Source organism: Terrapene carolina, unplaced genomic scaffold (genome assembly GCF_002925995.2).
Source record: "Terrapene carolina triunguis isolate 2854851 unplaced genomic scaffold, T_m_triunguis-2.0 Scaffold69, whole genome shotgun sequence".
Lineage (NCBI taxonomy): Eukaryota > Metazoa > Chordata > Testudines > Emydidae > Terrapene > Terrapene triunguis.
The window spans coordinates 36694667-36716471 of NW_020664420.1; the positions used below are offsets into that span (position 1 = coordinate 36694667).

The 21805-nt window shown below is 40.5% G+C and overlaps 1 protein-coding gene across 1 annotated transcript in view; it reads right to left on the reverse strand.

The window, feature by feature from the left end:
• Positions 1-21805, reverse strand: part of JMY (junction mediating and regulatory protein, p53 cofactor) — a 142051-nt gene that overhangs the window by 32732 nt on the left and 87514 nt on the right. The window contains exons 5-6 of the mRNA XM_026649129.2: positions 18173-18338; positions 11446-11633 (exon numbers count right to left, since the gene is read on the reverse strand). Coding sequence (XP_026504914.1) covers positions 11446-11633; positions 18173-18338 — 354 coding nt within the window. The remainder of the gene's footprint in view (positions 1-11445; positions 11634-18172; positions 18339-21805) is intronic.

The following is a 21805-nucleotide window of genomic DNA, read 5'->3' on the forward strand; positions in this document are numbered from 1 at the left end:
AGCCTCACACTAATTCTTGAACTTTAAGAAGAAAGGAAAATCCTTTACAATAGAAATAAAAAAGGGAAAATGCTACATTCTCCTCGAAGAGGACCAGTGGGGATAGTGGTGGGCACAGAGGTAGGCAGAGTTTGTGTCCAGCCTCAACTGGCAATGTTATCTGAAAAATTTCAAAGAGCAGACACCCACATGGAAATACATGCAGGCAATACTCAAAGAAGAATGTAGGTTTATAATGGAATACCCTTCTCAACTTTAGCTATAGCAGTTGCTATTGGTATATACTAACACTTTAAATTTTTAATCATTTCATTGGTCATGAAATGCCTGATTAATAGGACTGGAAACTTGAATCCTCTATTTATCCATAAAATAAAGGCACTAGGCAGCAAAAGCTTCCTATAAACTAAACTTTGCAGACAACAACAATAAATTTAGAATGTGATAAATGACTTTCAGAAGCTGAGACTTTTTTAATGTTAGTTAATCTCTGTTTTGTTCTCTCTCGAACCTATTACCTTGGTTTAAAGATCATTGTAACTTTTTGGGCAAGGTACTGCATTTCTAAGCTAATATAGTTTAAGTTGTGACTAGTACGGTGAGGAGAAAAGAGAAATCAGAGAAAGAAAATGACAAAGGTTACTATACTTACAGATAATTCCTCAGACAAATGCACCAAAAAAGGCGTTTCACTTAAGAGCTGACAATCAAAACAATTTGAAACAACAAAAATGAAAGATGTTTCTAATGAGTCAGGCAAGTAAACAATTAGCATAAAACCTATAGTGAGCTCACTTTCTAGTGATCAAGAAATGACCCAGTCTAATATTTTAGGCGCTATTTCTTTATATCTAAATAAAAACTCTGATTTGGAACTATTAAAATAAGACCTTTTAAATTTGAGGTGCTCATTAGAATGTTGCTCTGATGTTACTTGAGCAGGACTGAATTTACAAATTATCCACTTCCGTTTACCCCAATTTTAAAAGTTATTAAACTTAAATAAAGCCCTGAAGAGAGAGAGAGAGAGTAATTCAAGGTCTAAGATAAAAGACGCAAACATGAAAAGATGACTAAATGTTCAGCTTTTATTTTTAGTACAGTTGCCCTTTCTTTGGTTGTAAGAAGTGCTGATTATATGCTAATTAAAATAGGAATGCTTAAAGTTAAGATGCGAAAATAAATGATGGTATCACTGTAAGAAATCAAAGTCTTTGTTTCAGTGCTCTTTAATTTAGAAATTAAATATTAGCAGACTTAGCTAAAGATGCATGCTATTTGCATTTTACAGTTTTGTTTCAAAAAGCATATGGGAATAGCTCCAAAGAGCAGGCTTTTTTTTTAAATGGATTCTATAGTAACAGGTTATCTCTCTTTAAATCACTGGGCTAATTTCTACAGTGATATCAAATTGTGCTTCTATTTCTTAAAAAAAAAAACCCCACAAACCTCAAGTTTACAAGTTATCTTCACTTTTTCTAACAAAAATCTGGTCAACCTTTTCAGCCTTTGTCACTTAATAAAACTACTTGATTAATACTAGCAAAAATGAACATATGTTGATTTTCTAACTTCCATTGTACTTTGCATTCATATTTAAATACAATTCATTAAAAAAAATTTCTTGCATGGGTTTGTACTCTACAGTAACACTGTTATAGGCAGAGATGGCCACACTACCTATAGTTAAGTTTGCCTAACACTTTCCATTAAAAGAACCAGTTTTCAGTTGCTTATAACTTTGCCAAATTTTAACAGTGAGTATAATTAACCAATTTACCAAGAGTTGTGGTAAATTCTACATCACTGGAAATTTTTAAATCAAGATTGGATTTTTTTTAAAGACCTCCTTTAGCTCAAAATAAATTATTCTGCGGAAGTTTTATTGCCTGTGTTATACAGGAGGTTAGAGTAGATGATCACAACTGAACATTATTTTTATTATTGAGCCTGCAATAAAAACCTACATAAATAAATTAATTTGGACATGTATGTGTGCATATTTATTTATTTTTCTTGAAGTTAATTAAGTATTTTAGGAAAAATTGTCAGAGTGGTCACCAGCAAGAATTGGTGGCCGCACTCCAAGACCACCAAAAATTTCTTGTGAGACCTTGATCTAGAGCACTCACACATTGGAGCTGGGACTTCATATTTGACCGGGGGGGGGGGGGGGGGGGGGGGGGGGTGGAGGGAGGGGAGATCACCCTGGGAACAGAGAGATCTTTGCCTGTCATCATGAAAATCCACCCAAAAATTTGGCCAAGTTATAAGCCTCTGAACATCACCTTTTGTAGGTGCTCAGTAGAGGTTAAGGGGTATTTACAAAACTTTTTAAATATTTCACCTCCACTAAGCATGCTCCTCCCCCATAGAGCTCTGTGTCAGCCATACTGAGCAAGGCCTTTCCTGTAATTGTTCCTCCCAACTGCCAGGGTTCCCTGGACACTAGAACAGAGTACGGCGGCCGTGTCTTCTTTGATCTCAAACATTCCACTTGCTGGAATCCAGGCAGTATGGAGGAGAAGGAAATATCCTGAGGAAGAAGAGGGAAAGAGGTTGGGAGAGAGGCTTGATTTGCAGAAGTGTTAAGCACTGAACTGCAACTGAGGTCAATGGGCACTCTGCTTCAAGCATATAAAATGCTATCTGATGCCAAATACTCTGAAAAAAATCAAGTCCTAGAGTCTCAAACTGAGCACTCAAAATTAGTGGACAACGGTCAATTCTGTCCTTATTCTCTGTGTCTCAGTTCCCCAGCTTTAAAATCACATGACCTCACAGGTGTGTGAAGAAAAAATGACCAATGTTCATGAAGCACTCCAAATACTAAAGTGATGAGTGTGATGAGAAAAAAGTCCATGAGAAATTAAAAATTTGACATTCAATGCAAGATTTGGATAGTGTGCAGTAAATAATGCATGAAGCCATAAGGATAAAAAGTAATATTGACTAACTATCCATTCAGTGAGAACCGTCCATCCCATGCACTGAATGAGGCAGAGGTCCGGTGAAAAAATTATGAGATCTTGTAGTTAAAGACAGTATTATAATACATACACATAAGGGGTCCAAATTAAGGTTGCAAAAGCATCCTTAATTCTGGCATTTCCAAACTTCTGAGTTCTTGACTTTGCAACTTTAATGTTCTTTTAAACAGTTTTTTTTTAAATATATATATAATCTAATCTATCAGGATTGAGGGCCATCTGTTACTTCCCAGGAGAGTTTGAAATCTTTGATCCAGCTTGTGATATTCTTACTGAATAGCACCTTACTCTACAAAATCTCACTTACTTTATCAGGACTCATTGGGGAGGTGAGGCACTATCTTAGTGAAAATGTATGGTTTCCTCTTGCACTAGTGGTTTTTCACTGATTGTGTGGAAATCCAAGCAGGCCCATGACGGGGGATAGGAAATCATTACTCCTGGTGCCTAAGACAGCTTCATTGGCCAACTGTTTTCCCAGCCTGCCTATGATAAGGAATAAGTTCCCCGAGCAAGGAATATTTCAGGATCTTTACAGCTGTTCACTTGTTCCAGGATGTGCTCCCAGAAAGTCATTTTCACACTTTCAGCCTCTCTCTTTCTAATGGCCTCCCCTCTTGATTTTTCTCTTATAAATCCAACTCCCTAGTACAATGGCTGTTTGTTTCAGACAATAAAAAAGAGGTTACTCACTTTGTGCAGTAACTGCAGTTCTTCAAGAGGTTGTGTCCCTATGGGTGTGCCACTTCAGGTGCTCATGTGCCTCTTGAGCCTTTGATTGGAGATTTTCACTTAGTGTCTACTAGGCCCACAAAAGCGCCTAATACCACCTCATGCCAGATACAGAGACTATATACGGGCATGCAGGCAAAGCACCCTCAGTTCCTTTCCCACCCAAACGTCCCCTAAGGAATAATCCAAAGCAGAGGGCAAGGAGGCTGGGTAGTGGAGCACCCATAGTGACACATCTCAAAAAACAATGGTTACTGCACGAAGTGAGTAACCTCTTTTTCTTGTCTGAGTAGCATCCTTATGGGTGCTCCACTTCAGGTGATTTCTGAGCAGTATCACCAGATGGAGGAGGGGGCTTCAGAATAGAGTCCAGAACTGAAGATAGTACTGCAGAACCAAGTGCCGCAGCAGATCTGACAACATGAATCAGGGCACAATGTTTCAAAAACATATGTATTGAAGTCCACGTAGCAGCCCTATATATTTTAGATACTGGTACGTTCTTCAGTAATGCCACAGATGTTGCCGGGGTGGGGAGGGAGAGGGAGAACGCCCACAGCATCATAACAAGTGATAATACATCCAAGTATCCATCTTGATAGTCTGAGTAGAGATTGAGAACCCCATGAATCTATCCGCAAAGGAAATGAAGAGCCGACGTGACTTCCTAAATTACTTGGTCATATCCAGATAGAAGGATAATACCCTGCTAACACCCAGGATATGTAAACAGGATTCCTGTAGTGAACTACGTGGCTTCAGGTAAAATACCTGTATATGAATGGGTTGATTAAGATGGAACTTTAATAGAATATTAGGTAAGAATTTAGGGTGTGGATGTAAGGAGAACATGCCCTTAAAGAACACCATAAAGAGGGGTTGGGAGAAATCTGCCTTCATGGCTCCAATCTCTCTGACCCTATGGGCCGACGTGATAGCTGCTAAGAAGGCCATCTTCACAGATAAATGCAACAGAGAACAGGTTACTAGCGTTCGAATGGAGGTCTCATAAGATAACCGAGTACCAGGTTGAGGTCCCAGGTCAAGGTAGGTTCCTAATCTGTGGACATTTCTAATCTGTCCCCAAACCCTTAGTAAACCTAGACTATTCTGGGTGAGCAAATATGGAGAATCCTTCTACCAGAGAATGAAAGGCTGATATTGCGGCCAAATGGACCTTAACTGAACTAACTCATAACCCTGATTTCTTTAGATCCAATAGATAATCCAAGATGACAAAGTGGCACCGATGCAGGCAGGAGGCAGCAATGACAACACCAGTGGAAGAATCTCTTCCATTTCTGCAGGTAAGTAGTGCAGGTTGATCTCTTTCTACTACTCAGTAACACCTCTTGTACTTACTGAGAGAGCAGGAGGATTCTAGGTCCGTGAACCATCGAGGAGTCATGCCTTGAGGTGGAGAACCACTAGGCTGGGATGAAGCACGACCCACAACCTGTAACAGGAGATGAGGAACAATTGGGAGCTTGAATGATGGTTGGACATATAGGTGAAGCAGGTAAGCATACCAAGCTTGTTTTGGCCATGTTGGCACTATAAGGATAACTCTCTCTGTCCTTGTTCATCACCCTTAGTATCAGTGGTGTTGGAGAAAATGCATAGAACAGACCCTTCTTCCAAAAAAGGCATCTCCCAAGGAGTGGTGGCCCAGACGCCTGCTTGAGCAGAAAAGAGGACACTGCCTGTTCCTGGAGGAGGTATTGACATTCATCTCTGGCAGTCCCTATTTTAGGAATATACTGTGGAGCACTTGAGTGTCCCATTCGTAATCCTGTGAAAAGCGTCTGCTGAGGACATCAACTGTGGCATTCTGAATACGTGGGGAGGCAGAGTGCTAAAATTTGGAACTGATGAGCTACACACCAGTTCCAGAGTTTCATGCCTTTGGCACACAGGGAGGGGGATCTTGCCCCTCCCTGCTTGTTGATATAGAGGATGCAGGATATATTGTCCATCATGACCCTGATTCATTTGCCCTGATGAGGGGTAAGAAATGAAGGCAAGTGTTCCTGACAGCCCTGAGCTCCAGCAGACTGATGTGAAGATTGATTTCTTGAGTTGTCCATTTGCCCTGAGTCATGAAGGTGTTGAGGTGGGTTCCCCATCCCAACAGTGATGCATCTGATGTTAAAGTCATTTATGGGGTTGGGCAACAGAAAGGAACGCCCTGCACAGATGTTGAGTTGATCCTTTCACCAATCTAAGGAGTTCTTCACTTGTAGAGGAACTGTCACCTTTCTGTCCAAGATGTGTCTGACTGGAGAATAGGTCATTCTGAGCCAACCCTAGAAGCAGCAAAGATGTAGCCTTGCATGATTGGTCACAAAGATGCAAGCTGCTATGTGTCCCAGGAACTGAAGACAGTTTTTTATTGTGGTTTGAGGGCTCCCCTGAATTGCCTGTACAGACCTGACAAGATTATGAATCTAAGAGATGGTAAGCTCTGGCTGTCAACAAATCCAAATATGTCCCTACAAACTGTATCTTCCATACAGGGGTTAATGGGGACTTTTTTACATTCAGCTGCAGACTCAACTCCTGGAACAGGCAAGGACCGTCTGGGTGGAAGATAGCACCACTTCATAGGAGCGGCCCTTGAGTAGCCAGTCATCGAAGTACAGGACACTTCTTGTCGGATATAAACAGCTGCTACTGCCAGGACTTTTGACAACACACTGGGGCCGAGGAAAGACCAAAGGGAAACGCTCGAGATTAGAAATGATCCTGACCTATAGTGAAGTGTAGGTATTTCCTGTGTGATGGGTATAGTATTATATGGAAATAGGCATCTTGTAGGTCGAGAGCCGAAAACCAATCCCCTTTCTCCAGTGAGGGAATTTCAGCTGCCAGAGTCACCATCCTGAACTTTTGAGACTTTCTGAACTTGTTTTAGAAGTCTTGGATCTAAGATTGGTCTCCACTCTCCGTCCTCCTTTGGCACAAGGAAATACTTCAAGTAAAATCCCTTACCGTTCTAAGTTCCCTCTAAGCTGCCGCAGCTGCCCAGCAGGCTATCAAGTGCAATGCACTTCAGGTGCCCCTCCCCCTCTGCCATGCTGCTCCTGCCTTCTGACTTGGAGCTGCTCCCAGGAGCCTCCTGCTTGCTATGCAGAGCGGGGTGGGGGGAGGGGGAGAAGAGACGAGGTGTGCTGTTAGGGTGTCCCCCTCCCCCCACAACCCCTCTCCACAGAGCGGGGGGGAACGTGACAGGGCTCAAGAGTGGGTCGGCGGGAGCTTGTTGGTGGCTGCTGCTGTGGCTGCCTTGAGTGCCGATCTACTTAAAAGGGCAACATACATAAAGCAGTAACGCGTCTCTGTCTCACACACAGTGTACGTCTCAGTCTTTCACATTCACCTCCCAACATATACTTGTATTATTATTGTTATTTCTTGACACTTCCTGCAATACACACATATTCTCTGTAATTTTATTCTTTCAATGTGCTATTGTTTGAGTTTTTTGACTGGTCTATGCATTTCATAATTTTTATTTCTCTCCTACGATTAAATTTAAATCTTTGAGTAGTGAGTTCTACAATGCCTAACCCATCCTGGCTGAAGTAATTATCTGTATGGTAACTTTTTTAAAATGTATATTATATCTATGTTTTTTGTTTCTACTGGTGGCGCACATCCGCACATTACCTCAATAATTTGATGCACATAAAATTCATTCCGCGCATGGATGGGAAAAATTAAAGGGAACATTGTTGCCCTTGTGAGGCAGAGGAACCAGCTATGTTGCTCCTAATCGAAGGAGAGAGTTCACTTCTTGTCTCAATAAAAACTCAGAGAGGGGTCCCTGAATGATAGGGATGGGGGATGAAGTGGAGAGAATGATGTAAAATGGATGGTATAACTCGATGTTATGACCTCTATGACCCACTTGTCTGTAGTGACCCACCGCCAAGCATGTTGGAAATAGGCAAGGTGATCTCCAAAAGGGGGAAGGTGGGCTCATGGGCGCAGCTGTAAATCCAGACGTGCAGGAGGATTTGAACCATCAACTAATCCATTAAAACTGTTGCTTCAAGATGGCTGGGTCATCGTGGAGGATGATCATGCGGCCCTCTTTCTCTGAAATCTACGTCTCTTTCTAGCGGGAGGTATGGTGGATCTATGGAACCTTGAACACTGAATGGGATGTGATCTCTGGGCAGTTTAGTAGATAACAAACTTTTTCTTATTTGTAGGTGTATGTATATCCAGGGATCACAAAACAGCCCTAGAGTCCTTTAGCGTGCACAAGGAGTCACCCGTGGTTTCCAAGAACAGTTTACAACCGAAGGCAAGATCCCCCCCACAGCGGTCTGCACTTTGCTCAGAAACCCCATTATATGGAGCCATGATGCCCTGCTCATAACCACAGCTGTGGAGATGGACCTGGCAGCAGTGTCTGCAGCACACCAACATGCTTGACAGGCAGTTATGGCCACCAAGTGGCCCTCAGATGATGGACTGGAATTGCTCCCTATGTTCTTGTGGCAGAAGTTCAATAAAAACTGTGAATCTGTTATAATGTGTAAAATTATATTTGGCCATGACCACCTGACAATTCGCGATCCTGAAATGCAGGGTTGCTGACAAAGAGGCCTTTCACCCAAAGAGATCCTGCCTTTTCTGGTCCTTATTATATGGGGTAGACCTAGAGAAGTGCTCCCTGCTCCACTTATTTACCACATCCACCATCTGGGAGTTAGGTGGCGGATGGGAGAACAAGAAGTCAGAAACCATAGGGGGAACATAATACTTCTTATCTGCCTATTTCCACATGGGTGGAACAGCGGCAAGTGTCTGCCACCAGTCTTAGCCAGATCTACAAGTGCCTCAGTGATGGGTAACGCCACCCTGGAGGGGTTACTGACTACAAGATATCCAACAGTTTGTGCTGTGACTCACTGATCTCTTCAAGAGGAATTTGTCAGCTACCTTCTTTATGAGGTCTTGAAATTGTCAAAAATCATCAGCCATGGATGGTGGCAGAGGCATAACCAGGTGTTTGAGGACCTTATCTACCCTAGCTTCCTGAACCTCAAACATCTGCTATGGGAGAGCTGGCTGGGGAGGAGAGGGCTGTACAACTCTGGCCTTCCTATGAAGAGTACCAGTGGTCTGGCAAATTGTTGATAGGCAGCCCAGAGATCCAAGTATGGACATTGGGGGAGAGAGGGCATACGGAAGTGGGAGTGGCCTGAGGGGCCACCTTGATAATGACCCCAATTTTCCTTACATCTTTCAGAGAATGGGATGATGAAGAGACCTGAACAGAAATAGAGGAGACCAACTGAAAGTATCTTCTCCTCCTCCATCTGATCCAAAGAGAGAGCACCCACCAAAAGTGATGGAGAATCCTGCAGTACTGGAAGACAGTAGTCTGTAGATCAGGGTCTCAGTACCAAGAGATGATCAGTACCCATGAGGAGTGGGGACTCTGGTTGTTATTGAGAGGTCCTTAGTATACCTTAATTCCTGTGCTATCAAGTAGGGCATCGGTACCGACATAGTAGCCAAAGCCAATGGTGGGTGGCACCATTGCTTGCTTGGTGCCAAGAATGCTGCATGCATGGGTACCAATGGCTGGGCTGAACACACAGGTACCAACAGCTGGGTGAACTCGAGATCACCAGCCCCGAGTGTCCATGCTTGCCCTCCTGGCTGGTAGAGGGTACCAAGGTCCTATTGGAGATGTCTCTCTCCTTTGTGGTTGAGGTTTCAGAGACCGTAGATCTCCCTGGGACCTGGACCTTTTCAGAGCTGTCTCCTTAAGGTGAAAGTCTGCACTCCTCTTTTTGGAAGTCTTCCCTTTCTTAGGGGAAGCCTGTGGCATATGCCATCTAACATACAACTTGTTTTCTGTAGTTTGGGGGGGAGGGGCAGCATCTGCATAGGCTCTAAGGCAGGGGTGGGCAAACTATGGCCTGCAGGCTGGATCCGGCCCACGGAATTGCAACCTCCATGGCGCCGCAGGCCCCGCACTGTTCCCAGAAGTGTCCGGCACCACGTCCCTGCGGCCCCTGGGGGAGAGGGGGCGGAGGGCTGAGTGTGCTCCCCTTGCCTGTAGGCACCATCCCCCGCAACTCCCATTGGCAGGGAACAGGGAACCACGGCCAATGGGCGCTTTGGAGGAGGTACCCACAGGCGAGGGCAATGCGCGGAGCCCTCTGCTCCCTCTTCCCCAGGGGCCGCAGTGCCGGAGTGGGACCTGCACTGGCCCCGGTGCGTGCCGCTGCTACCCAGGAGCCACTCCAGGTAAGATAGTGGTGACTGAAAAGCAGACAGTACCAAAAAAAAAAAAAAAGAAGAAGTTAGCTAGTATAAAGTATAAAGATAACTGCTTGGTGACTGTATTAACTCTTCAGCTGGTTTTCAAATTTAGTACACAGCAATGGATGAAAAAACTCAAGACTATCTCTAGTACTGTGATGTTTTACTTTCAATAATATATTCACTCATAAATAATGCATGTTCATATAATTGCATGGGCTTTAAGGGAACTACAAACAAGTCATTCAGAGAAATGAATGAATGTGCGTTTACCAAAATTTAACATATGACTTGAAAATGTAATCCATATTTGCAACAATTCTGCGTACGAATCACAACCGTTAATCTTTCAAGACAGATCATTAATATTAAAGAGATAATCCATACCGTAACTTAAATCTCTTCACATACTGATTACAAATTAAAGTTCCATGGAAAATTGTTGCTTCTCTACTCAAGTCTTTTGACTTTTTTTTAATTGGGGGAAAAAAACCTAATTTTTCTTTAAAAGTCAATTTAATCTAATCTGGGAACCGAAACCCTGAAATGCCCTAATTGTAACATTGCATGGTGTCACTACAGGGCAGAGTTAAAGTTATTTCAGTGCTCTAAATTGTGAATTTCCACACTTCTAAGGGGACTGAAACCAAGCTGCCCAAAGGAAAGATAGTGGCCCCTATCAAAGCAGAGAAGATGACTGAGCAGCAGGTGAATGAAGACAGTGGCCATCTTTGCTAAGGGCAGCTTGTGGTCTCCATCCAACTGGGAACAATCAGAGATGGAAGCCATTTTGAGAAGGGCATCTCAATTGTGGGCAGACTATATTCCACTGAATTGGGAATAACAGCTATTTTGAAAGAGGACAATTCTTGGTGGAATTCTCTGTAGAAGAACATTAGCCTCTACTAAAGGAGAAACTTTCAGTTGTGAAGAACAGAAGCAGCTACCAAAATAAACAAACGAATAAATAAATATCTTTAACTCTAACAAAAACTTCCTCAAAAACAAGGTTTCAGGACATTTTGATTATATTGGAAGTCTGAAGAGTCTGTTTTTCCATTATTAAGATTACCTGAGACCAAAAAAAGTATTAAAGGACCCATTTTTAACAGACTGATTTATAAATTATCTAAAATGAATTATGTGCTCAAAGTGTTGTAATTGTGGGGTACAGAACGAGGTTGAACTGTTGCAAAACTCTTCAGCCTTCACTGTGGAACTAAAACGGATACCTCCAGAGTTTTAAGGAGCATCAAAAACTTGGCATCTTATATCCCTTATCCCAGAACACTTATGTGCAGCTACTGTTCCTGAAGAGACCCAGTTTATTGGGTGTTGAGTCTCCCTGTGTGGACTCCCATCCAAGACTGGATGCCTCTGTGGTTTTACTAAAAAGGGGAAGTCTCTGTTAGAGAAGAATTGTACAATTTAATATTACCTTTTTATTTCTGAGGTAAGCTTTCTTGGCTGAAATGCGTCCACGCCTTGCTTCCAGCTGGCGGATTTTCTGTTGCAACTTCTGCAGCTCCTCTCTTTGTAAGTGTATAGATGTCGCCATATCTTCTTTTTCAAGCATGGCTTCCATACTTTCATAAGTATCGTAATATACCACTTCATCTCTCTTCTCTGTTTAAAATGTCAGCAATAAAAGAAGTCAAATCAGTGTATGTGATTGACATAAAACACTAAGTTGGTGGGTTCTGTTTTTTTGTTTAACATTGAACCTTGAATTAGACAATGCGCAGGAAGAGCTGGTCTTGACAAAAATAACAGTTGAATGCCAACGTGTTAAAGGGGCACAACCTCCTAAGGCGCTACAGTTTAGCTAAAACATAAAAAGCCACATCAATTATGTATCTGTTATTTTTATTGGCTCACACACCATTCTAAGAAACAATAACTGTAAGCATGAATTTGTGAAGGAAACATAACCCCATGTCACCACAACACTACGCCCCTGACAGCGTTTGAACTTAACTAACATGAGGGAAGAGTTTATGCTGCACAGTCATCTCATGTGATCTCCACTGTAAAGTTCAAGCTATATGGCCACTTCCTAGGGTTTCTGTTGTGTGACTCTTCTTCAGATATCTCATATATATACACACCATGAAAGAGAAATTAGACAACATGATGATCCCAAGATTTCGCCCATCAGAAGGTTTCTAGGCTCCTAGTCACGGCTTCTGCTCACTGGAGGCAGGGTGAGTACCTCTGCTAGGCTTACCTTGAAGACACCACACTTGAGAGGACAATGACATTATCAAAAGTTTTATCACAACCTATCATTTTTAAATTTGTATTTCACACTATAGTCTCTCTTGCCTACAATGGAGCACTAATGAATTCAAATGCTGTAATGAGTAATTGTTAACATTTGATCTCTAATCTCTTATCAAGGGGGGGGGGGGGAATAAATAAATAAAGGTGATGAATCCTTCACTGTGAATGCTTGGGTAAGGGAGACACAAAGGCCTTCTAAACCCCTCTATATCCTCTGCTGCAGGCAGATCAAAGGAAGCTACCAGGAGTGGAGTTCAATGCTGGTGGCTCAAACAGGAAGGACAGTGAACATTTAGCACTGACCTTACTGCCAGTTGCTCAGCCCTGAGCACCTAGAAACACGCTTCTTATTTCTCCTGCAGTCAGCCACCTCTCAGGAAAGCTGCTACTCTGGTTGCATACAACTAACTTCCTCCTACCCAGCTGTAGGATTCTTCTGGGGCAAGGGCTTCCCTCCTCCGTTCTATGAGGCTACCCATCTTAAAAGCAGTAGCCATTTACTGTGTTATATGCATGAAGCATCTTCTGCCTCCTGGTGCTGACTATATCCCCCCGCTAACAAACAGCAACTCAGAAGAAGAAAGTGATTCTAGCAAGTAAGGACAGAACTTCATAACTCTAAAATTAAAACAATGTACAAAAACCACCACACTAGTCACTGAACCTAGCACTCACTTAGAAAAAAAAAAATTCAACAAAAAAAATTTATCCATACATGTCACTGGATCACTTTATGAAAAATCAGCCTGCAAAATTTCATGTTTGAATCACCTAAAACTGTATTTTCTTAAGCAGCTATCAAAGAGAGAATCTGTGTGCAGGTTTCATTCTAAAAAGAGGCAGAGTCATAAAACAGGATTTTACAAATGAACTGACAGACTCAATTACAGAGTGGATAAAAATCAATGATTTAAAAAAAAAAAATTTAAAAATGGTTTGTTTTGTTTGTTTTTTGGTAAAATGCTTTTTGAGGAAAAAACCTATCTAAAGATAGTTTTAAATAAGATACATTATAGCTCAAAGATATCTCATCATGGAATAGGGATTATAAATTCTAATTCTATAGTATGAGACAATATATTCATGTAATGTTTAAGAAAAGTTTTGTAAATGAGTTCTAATAGTTCATGGATTAGGGACCCAATCTTATGGGGTTCCAGGAGTTTCATAGAATCATAACAGAGCAGATGTTGCAGGCAAATTGCTGGATAAAGTGTATGAAAGAGAAACTGAGCAGTGTGCAAAAGGTCTAGAGGGTAAAATTTCTAACCTGAGTCTTGATGGGTGGAGCAATGTCCACAATCATCCTGCTGTATGTGCCTGTGTGACAACAGAAGAAGGAAATGTCTTCCTTACAGAAACAATTGATACATCAGGAAATGCACACCCAGCAGAAAACTTACAAGAAGTAGCAGTAAAAGCTATTAAAAAAATCAAATGTCTAGTACACAGCTTGGTCACAGACAATGCTGCAAATGTATCCAAGATGAGAAGAAATTATTTAGAAGAGAGTCCCAAGCTAATAACATACGGTTGCAGTGCTCATTTGATGCACCTCCTAGCCAAAGACTTCAGTGTTCCAGAAATAAAGGCTAATGTTGTTGAAATTGCAAAATACTTCTGTAACAACCACTTTGCAGTAGCTGCTCTGAAAAAAGTGAGAAGAACCAAGCTAACTCTCCCACAAGATGTGCGATGGAACTCAGTAGTGGACTGTTTTGAGCACTATAACAAGAATTGGCCTAATCTGATGACAGTTTGTGAACAAAATTGTGAAAAAATAGATGGCACTGTCACAGCCAAAGTTCTCAACATTGGGCTTAAGAGAAATGTTGAACACATGCTGAGTACCCTGAAGCCTATTTCTGTAGCCTTGAACAAAATGCAGGGAAATAGCTGTTTTATTGCTGATGCTGTTGAAATTTGGAAGGAACTGAGTGAGATCTTAAAGAGAGAAATATGCAATGACAGAGTTAAATTACAAGCACTAAAAAACAAATGGGACAAGCACTATCTCCAGCTCATTTTCTTGCAAATATTCTCAATACTCAATTCTCCGTACCAGGGTCAAACCTTAACTACTGAAGAAGAAGAGTTGGCTATGACATGGACATCCAGCAATCATCCCTCCATAACGCCAACTATAATAAACTTCAGAGCTAAGGGAAATATAAGAAAATATACTTTCAAGAAATATATGTTTGCTGCTGCTGTTTTAAAGAAAGTCACACCAGTGAACTGGTGGAAGTCACTTAAGCACTTGGATTCAGAGACTGTTGAAGTGATAATCTCACTTTTAACACTAGTAGCTTCTTCTGCCAGTGTAGAAAGAATATTGTCTTCCTTTGGACGAATTCATTTCAAATTGAGAAATCATTTGGGACATGAAAAAGCAGGAAAGATTGTTTTTCTTTTCCAGATTATGAACAAACAGGAAAACAAAGGTGAAGATGACTGAGTTAGCTGCAGAAGCCAATATTTTAAGTTTCTCATGTTGACCTGGCTGACACAGTCAATTTAATTTTTTTTTTTAATATTTCATTTAACTATTTTAGTTAAAAACAATTTTAACAAAAACTAACCTTATTTTAAAAAACCTGACTGTTTAACTAAATTCAAAAATTCATATGCTTGTTTTGTTAAAATATTTATTAAATGTTTGTTGTTGAAGAAAAAAATCCAGAACACATAACGTTGTTGTTTTAGTTAAATAAAACAATTTAAATGTCTGTCTGGTGATGTTCTCCTCCTAATAGAGCATGGCAAGAAAATCTTCCAAATATTAATGATTAACTTGTTGATTTGGAGATAGTTCACCTCCCAAATGACTTCAGAAATATCTGCTTCAATTACCTTTGGTAAATGAAATACCCAAACAATCATTCATTTTCTGATACAGCTGTAAAACTAATCTGAAAAGTTTTCAAAATAAATCACTTAAAAATGTATAGTGTGTACCTTAATGAAACCTACATCTATCTCTGAGTTGTGAAGAATGTGTATTAAGGTTATAACAACCAACAAGAATGCACTTTTATGTAGAAATCCATGATTAAATCTAGTCTTCCTGACTAGTGATTTAAATCAAATCCACCCTGCTCAATTACATCTTTAACAAGCATTTCAATGCTAAAACTGGGACATGCAAGAGTTTTCTTTAAAATATTTGTACATTTGCAGGTCCCCTTTCAATTCTATTGTGTCTTTCATCAGAAAAACACAAACTATTCTTTTTGGCCTTTAAAACATGTCTGTGAGGTTGGTAAGTACTGAACCTCTCTTATAACCTGGAACATGAAAAATATGCAAATTAAAATAATTCCTTTTCTGTTTAGTCCCCCAACATTCAGACTTGCCAAATAAATTAAAATACTAAGCTAGCAGCCAACTCTCACATTATCTGTTGATGACATTCCATCCACCACAAATCCCTCAGCAGAGATGAAGTTGGCCTGTTTGGGTATGTTGTCCCTTTAAAAGCCTTAATTTACAGAATGTGAATTCAAGTACAGATCTTCTGTTGGTAACTCTAAAAGCCATCATCATGGGATTCCCTGTTTACTGTCTCAATAGCTACCAGAGCAACTGTGTTCCATTTACAAGTAAAACAATGTTTTTTCCCCTCCCTAACTACCAACCTGGACATTCAAACTAGGATTTTGAAGTAAAGTTGTGTTTTTTCTGGCTTTAGCATTATCAAAAGAAGATTCTCAGCCAGAATTTAGTCAATTCTGCCGATGCTGCAGAAATCAGAACAGAATCCAATTGCCTTCTCATGGCACTACAGAGTGAATGTAGCTACCAGGAGTAAAAAGTAGTTCCAGCTTACAATGGTTACTAAAATGTACGTAGTACAGATCTGTTCCATAAGAAGAATGCTACTTTTCTGACCATAACTGTACTTTAAAGGAAGTAGGATTGATGATTCAATAAATACACCTCTATCCCGATATAACGCTGTCCTCGGGAGCCAAAAAATCTTACCGCGTTATAGGTGAAACCACGTTATATCGAACTTGCTTTGATCCGCCGGAGTGCACAGCCCCGCCCCCCCCGGAGCGCTGCTTTACCGCGTTATATCCGAATTTGTGTTATATCGGGTCACGTTATATCGGGGTAGAGGTGTAGCAATTTTCTCTCTGAGTCAGTAGTAAATCATGTGTGTTAGAGGCCACTGTACTTTGAGAGATGCCATGTTTCAGAGGAGATGCAGGATGGTCGTGACCACACGTGACTATTTAAAAATCCTATGGTATTTTTCACAAGAGTAACTGCACTAGTTCTGCTGGATAAATTCCAAATAGGTAGTTTCATTCTGCCTAACTAAAACTCCCCCATAATTTCAACTGAACCAGTATTCTTTCAGTATTCTGTCCTAACTTGTGTGTAGTATTGCTGTACATTATTTAAAAACGCTAACTCCTAACACAGACTGTTGAGTTCAATAAATTCTGTCAAACCCTTTAAGCTTTTTTGGATAAAGGCTTAATATAAAAGTGTAATATTGTGAAATAAGAATATTTTTAAAACTTAAGAGTGAGCTATGAAGAATTTTTTTGATTCAGTAATCATCTGAAAGTTTGCTTAAGTGTACCATGACCAAAAAGTGATATATACTACTTTTACAGCAGGTCCACTATTCTTTTAATAGAAAAGTTAGTAATAGTGGAATAATCTCAATACCCAAACTGAATTTAAGTACTGGTGACACTGTACCTCAACTCAGAGGTCCTTCAAATTACTCAGTGAACCTTCCAGACATAAAAGTCAACATAACATTATAGTTTTGCTAATATTAATTCAAAGAAAACTGAGTTAACTACTTCTTCCTCCTTTGTCTCTCTTACTAGATAGGTTCCCTTCTGGCTGCATGAAAGTAAACTATGCAGTGACATCAGGATCAAAACTAGAATCATATCCTAAATCAGTCTGTGAACAAAGAGTTATCTATTGAGCACTTACTCATGGCCTACAGAGAGCTGGCTAGGCTGACTGCTAAATTTCATTAAAAGACAGCTAAAAATGTATTAAGCTCTCTTTCTCTATGGGTTCAATTACAATAATTGCCATAAGGATGTTATAGGATCACACATGTGAGAAGAGGCAGTCCACACTACTGTAAATGGGGGGAAAGGTGCCATGAGGTGCTGTCTCTCAAGATGTAACTCACAATATGAGCACATTTGAAATTTCTGCTCTAGAGTGACTTTTCTGATGAACACTTCCTCCACAAGTCCTTTAGCACTGAGCCAGCATAGAAAGGTAACATCTGAGTAAAAGTATAAGCATAAGAAAACCCAGGAAACCAGGCTGGACACAAACACACTAAATTTCCCTGCACCATCTCTATGAGTTGGTTTTAAATGATTTGTGAGCTATATCAGGTCTAGGGGCCACAGCTTGCGTATCCCTGATCTAAACTCTGTTACATGGGCAACATAAATGCTTCAAAATGTATCAAAACCTCAGCTAGAGGATTCTGATTTGCATGACGCCTCCTTGACAGCCACTTGCTACACTTAAACACTTATTTCAGAAATTTTGAGAGCAACAACTCCTGTAAGTTAACCAAACCTGCAGTACACAAGAACATTTATAAAAAAATTCCTTCCTTTCTAGCCCTAATTTTTCCAAATATTGCATAAGATGTTAGGTATGTGATTCCAACTGAAGTTAAGGAGACAAAGCAATACATAAAGATTTTAAAATTTACCTCCTTCTCCCGGATGCAGATTCTAACGGATTTTCATTGTACTTATGTTCAAAGTCCTAAATCTTTACTTATTTAAAGAATGCTAAAATTGCTGATTCTAAGTTTTACAGTTCTAGTACTAGTACTGTCTTAGGTAACAAAGATTATGCACATAAAATGTGTACTGCACCTGATACTAGTCTTTTGATGCTTTCAAGTTGTGCAGTCAGCAGCAGCTCTTCATACTTCAAAATCTCAAACTGCACTTCATACAACTGAAGCTGTAGATCATAATAATCCGCTTCCAACTGGTCCAAATGGGCTATGGCTTCTGTACCACCTTGCAAACTCTGCATCTGAATGGAGGGAGGGGAAAAAAAAAAGAAAAGTGAATAATGCATGTCTACAGGATCCTAGTAAAACCAAGACCTAGATATTCATTTTTATGTTAAAAAAATTAAATCATGCGAAAAGTAGTTTTAAGAGAGACAGTTCAGGTTATTGTGAATATGGATAAACTGAATACTGTCAATGCTGTAGGAGAAGTTTTGACTACTCTCACTTCAGATGTAATAGACAACGTATTTTCAGTATAGCACTAGGAGGTCTATAACATCAGGTTACAGTTTATGACTGCCCATTCTTTCAGGATGAGGAGAGTGAGGTACACCCCCAACTTCCTGTTTCTTCTGTTTCTGTATTTCATGTTTTTGTTTGTTTGTTTTTGTAGATAGAGCAATAGAGGTCTAATGTAACCATTTGGTACTGTGTTAGCTTAGATGCAAAAATGTTTTAAAATTGTTAGAGGCTGTTATACCAACAAAACCTAGAAAACTGAAGTTAAGATTGACAGTCTACGTCACGGTGAACTAAAAAAAAAAAAAAGACTAGATGTATCTCTCTCTCTCTCTCAATGGGACAACAACAACTGAGGACTCTTCCAGCAAATAAAATGTAAATATTTTACTCCGTGTTTTCCATTCTCACACACTATGTGGCTAACCTTCCTAGATGCAGACATAAAGTAGAATACCTGCCTAACCACAGGCTTTTGTGCCATTTCTCAGGCCTCCCTTCAAAATCTCAGGACATCCAGTGCTGCAGCAATAAACAGAAGAGAACATTAGATCCTTTTTAGTCAGGGAGAAAAGTTGATAGTTCTTGAGCCTCACTGCTTCGGGAGTAAAGTAAGAGAATAGAGAATTTTCCAGGTTTAAAACAATTATGTCAATTTTTCTGGTCATAGGTCAGAAAGGAACATATAAGACAAGGTTTCAGGAAACAGCCAAAATGAAAATTCCAAGCTTTTTCGTTTCCCACAGTAGGCAAGTATGCATAGCAGCCAGATCCTGTTTGGCTGGAGAGTGGGGGTTGGAGTTCAGAACTGCACAGTCAACTGATATTGAAAGGAATCTCTCATCTGTTGCTGCATTTTATAGGAGAATCTAGCTCTGGATTTCTCTGATTCTCCTTCCCACCTACCAGTCACTGCCAAAGCCAAACCTAAGTTCCTAACAAAATGAGTCCCTGCCAGCTTCTATGGAGTCTGGATCCCCTCCTAGCTGAGGCAGGAGAAAGACATTTTGGCTTCAGTTGGACACATTTTTCTAGTCTGCCCATCCCCTTTTCCTGAAGAAAGAGGATCCAGCTTCTATATTATAAATCCTCAACCAGGAAGTGGGGCCATCTAATGAGAAAATGCAAAACAAAGTAAAAGTTTTTCTTTGTTTTTTCAAATTAAAAAGAACAAAATTTTACCTGCCAGTAGATTTCAGTTATGGTCGTATCCTCAAGGATTAAAACTTCACTCTAATGAATAGTCAACCATAAATTGGCTTCCTAGTTTTTACTGATTTGAAATTATCTTTAAAGAGTTTTCTGAATTAATCTAGAAAAGCATGTTTCCACACAAGATTGAAACATGGAGTGGGCAAACATGGACTGGCACTTTGTCCAAAAAGGCATTACCTGTTTCCAAGTCATTGGCAACTTAGAAGAAAATGATCATAAACACTTAAGGATCAATATCCTAACAGATAAAGCAGAAGATGGGGTAGTAGTTGGTGTCTGCTATAGACCACCAGATCACACTATAGCAGTGTTTCCCAACCTTTTCCAGTCTAAGGTACACTTCAATAAAATGTGTGTGGGGCGTGCTAAAATTATTAAAAGAAAACTTACTTTTAATGAGAAATTTGAGCTTGCCTTGATGCACAGAGTCATTGAATCCTGGCAGGAAATGTGAACAATGCAACTTGGAGCTCTTGCTCCACCAATCTCAGACGCTCTCTTTGTTTTTGATGTAAGGCAGGCTTAAAAAACTTAAGCAGGTACATTGTTGAAAACAGCAACAGAATGGAGATAGCACGGTGTGAGATTACTGGGTATTGATCTGCCACCATCAACCAGAATGAGTCCAAAGACATGTCACCAAACTTTACGTTAAAGTGCAGTCCATCCTTAATTTGGCAAGTTGCTCTTGAGCCATTTTTGTAAGATTCTTAGCATTTTCCATTGCAAAGGAACTCCAAGATCCAGTCCAAATCTTTTGTATAGGCTGAAGAAAAATATGACCTGAATTTTTCTTCCAGACCTTTCAGATGTTCAGAAATTACATTGACCAAAATACTCCCAGTAGGATCTGCCATGTTTGTGGGGGGAACATTTCTACTGTGACTTTAGCTACATTTTCCACCAGAGGGCTAACTTAGATCTAAACCCATGCAGTTTATCCATGCAGGAGAGAAGATTCTCATTTCTACCTTGCATTTTCCTGCTCACGTGGTGGTGGACTACATCAGCCAAATAAGCAAGTTTTGCACACCATTCCACATCAGAGATCAAGTCTGTATATGTGGATTCCTCCAAAGTTAAGAACAGTTTTAATTTGTCTCTCAGCTCATACAAATGAGCGAGAACTTTTCCATGGGAAAACCAGTGGATTTCTGTGTACAAAAGTAAACTCTGATTTTCTGCTCAAAAGGCAACATTTTAAAAAGACCGTGATTTTATTAAGTTCATTATCTTTACTGCTCCATCTAGCATTAAAGAAAGTTCTTCTGGCAGTGTTTTGGCCCACAAGAGCTTCATGATACAGGAAACAGTGGGCCACCAGCACATCTAGTTTTGTTCATTGACCTTGCTTGAAAACCCCTTCACTTTGCCAGTCATGGAGGCAGCCCCATCTGTGAAAACACTTAGGGCTGGTCTACACTGCCGCGCTAGTTCGGCGGCTGGGGATCGAAGTTCCAAGTTCGATTTATCGCGTCTGGTCTGGACGCGATAAATCGAACCAGGAAGTGATCCCCGTCGACTGCGGTACTCCAGCTCAACAAGAGGAGTACCGCGGAGTCGACGGGGAGCCTGCCTGCCGCGTGTGGACCGCGTCTGAACCGCGGTAAGTTCGAAGTAAGGTATGTCGAATTCAGCTACGTTATTCACGTAGCTGAATTTGCGTACCTTACTTCAACTTGGGGGGTAAGTGTAGACCAAGCCTAAGACAATTTTTCTAGTGTAGTTCTCCCTCCTCAAGGTAGGCCGCTGTCATCCTGAAGATTTCCTCTCCCGTCATGTGACCTGGCAGTTGTTTACAGAATAAAAAATTCTCTTATACTATCAACATCAATGCACTTGATGTTAGCCAAGAGTTGAGCATGACCACTGATATCTGTTGATCCATCACTCTGCAATGCAAATTTTTCCCTTGATTTGTTTTTTTGTTAGAGCACAGTCTCAATATCAGCTGACATATCATCAATGTGGCGACATATCGCATTATCTGAAAGGGGAACTTTTGCGATCTCATTGACTGAATTTGCACTTA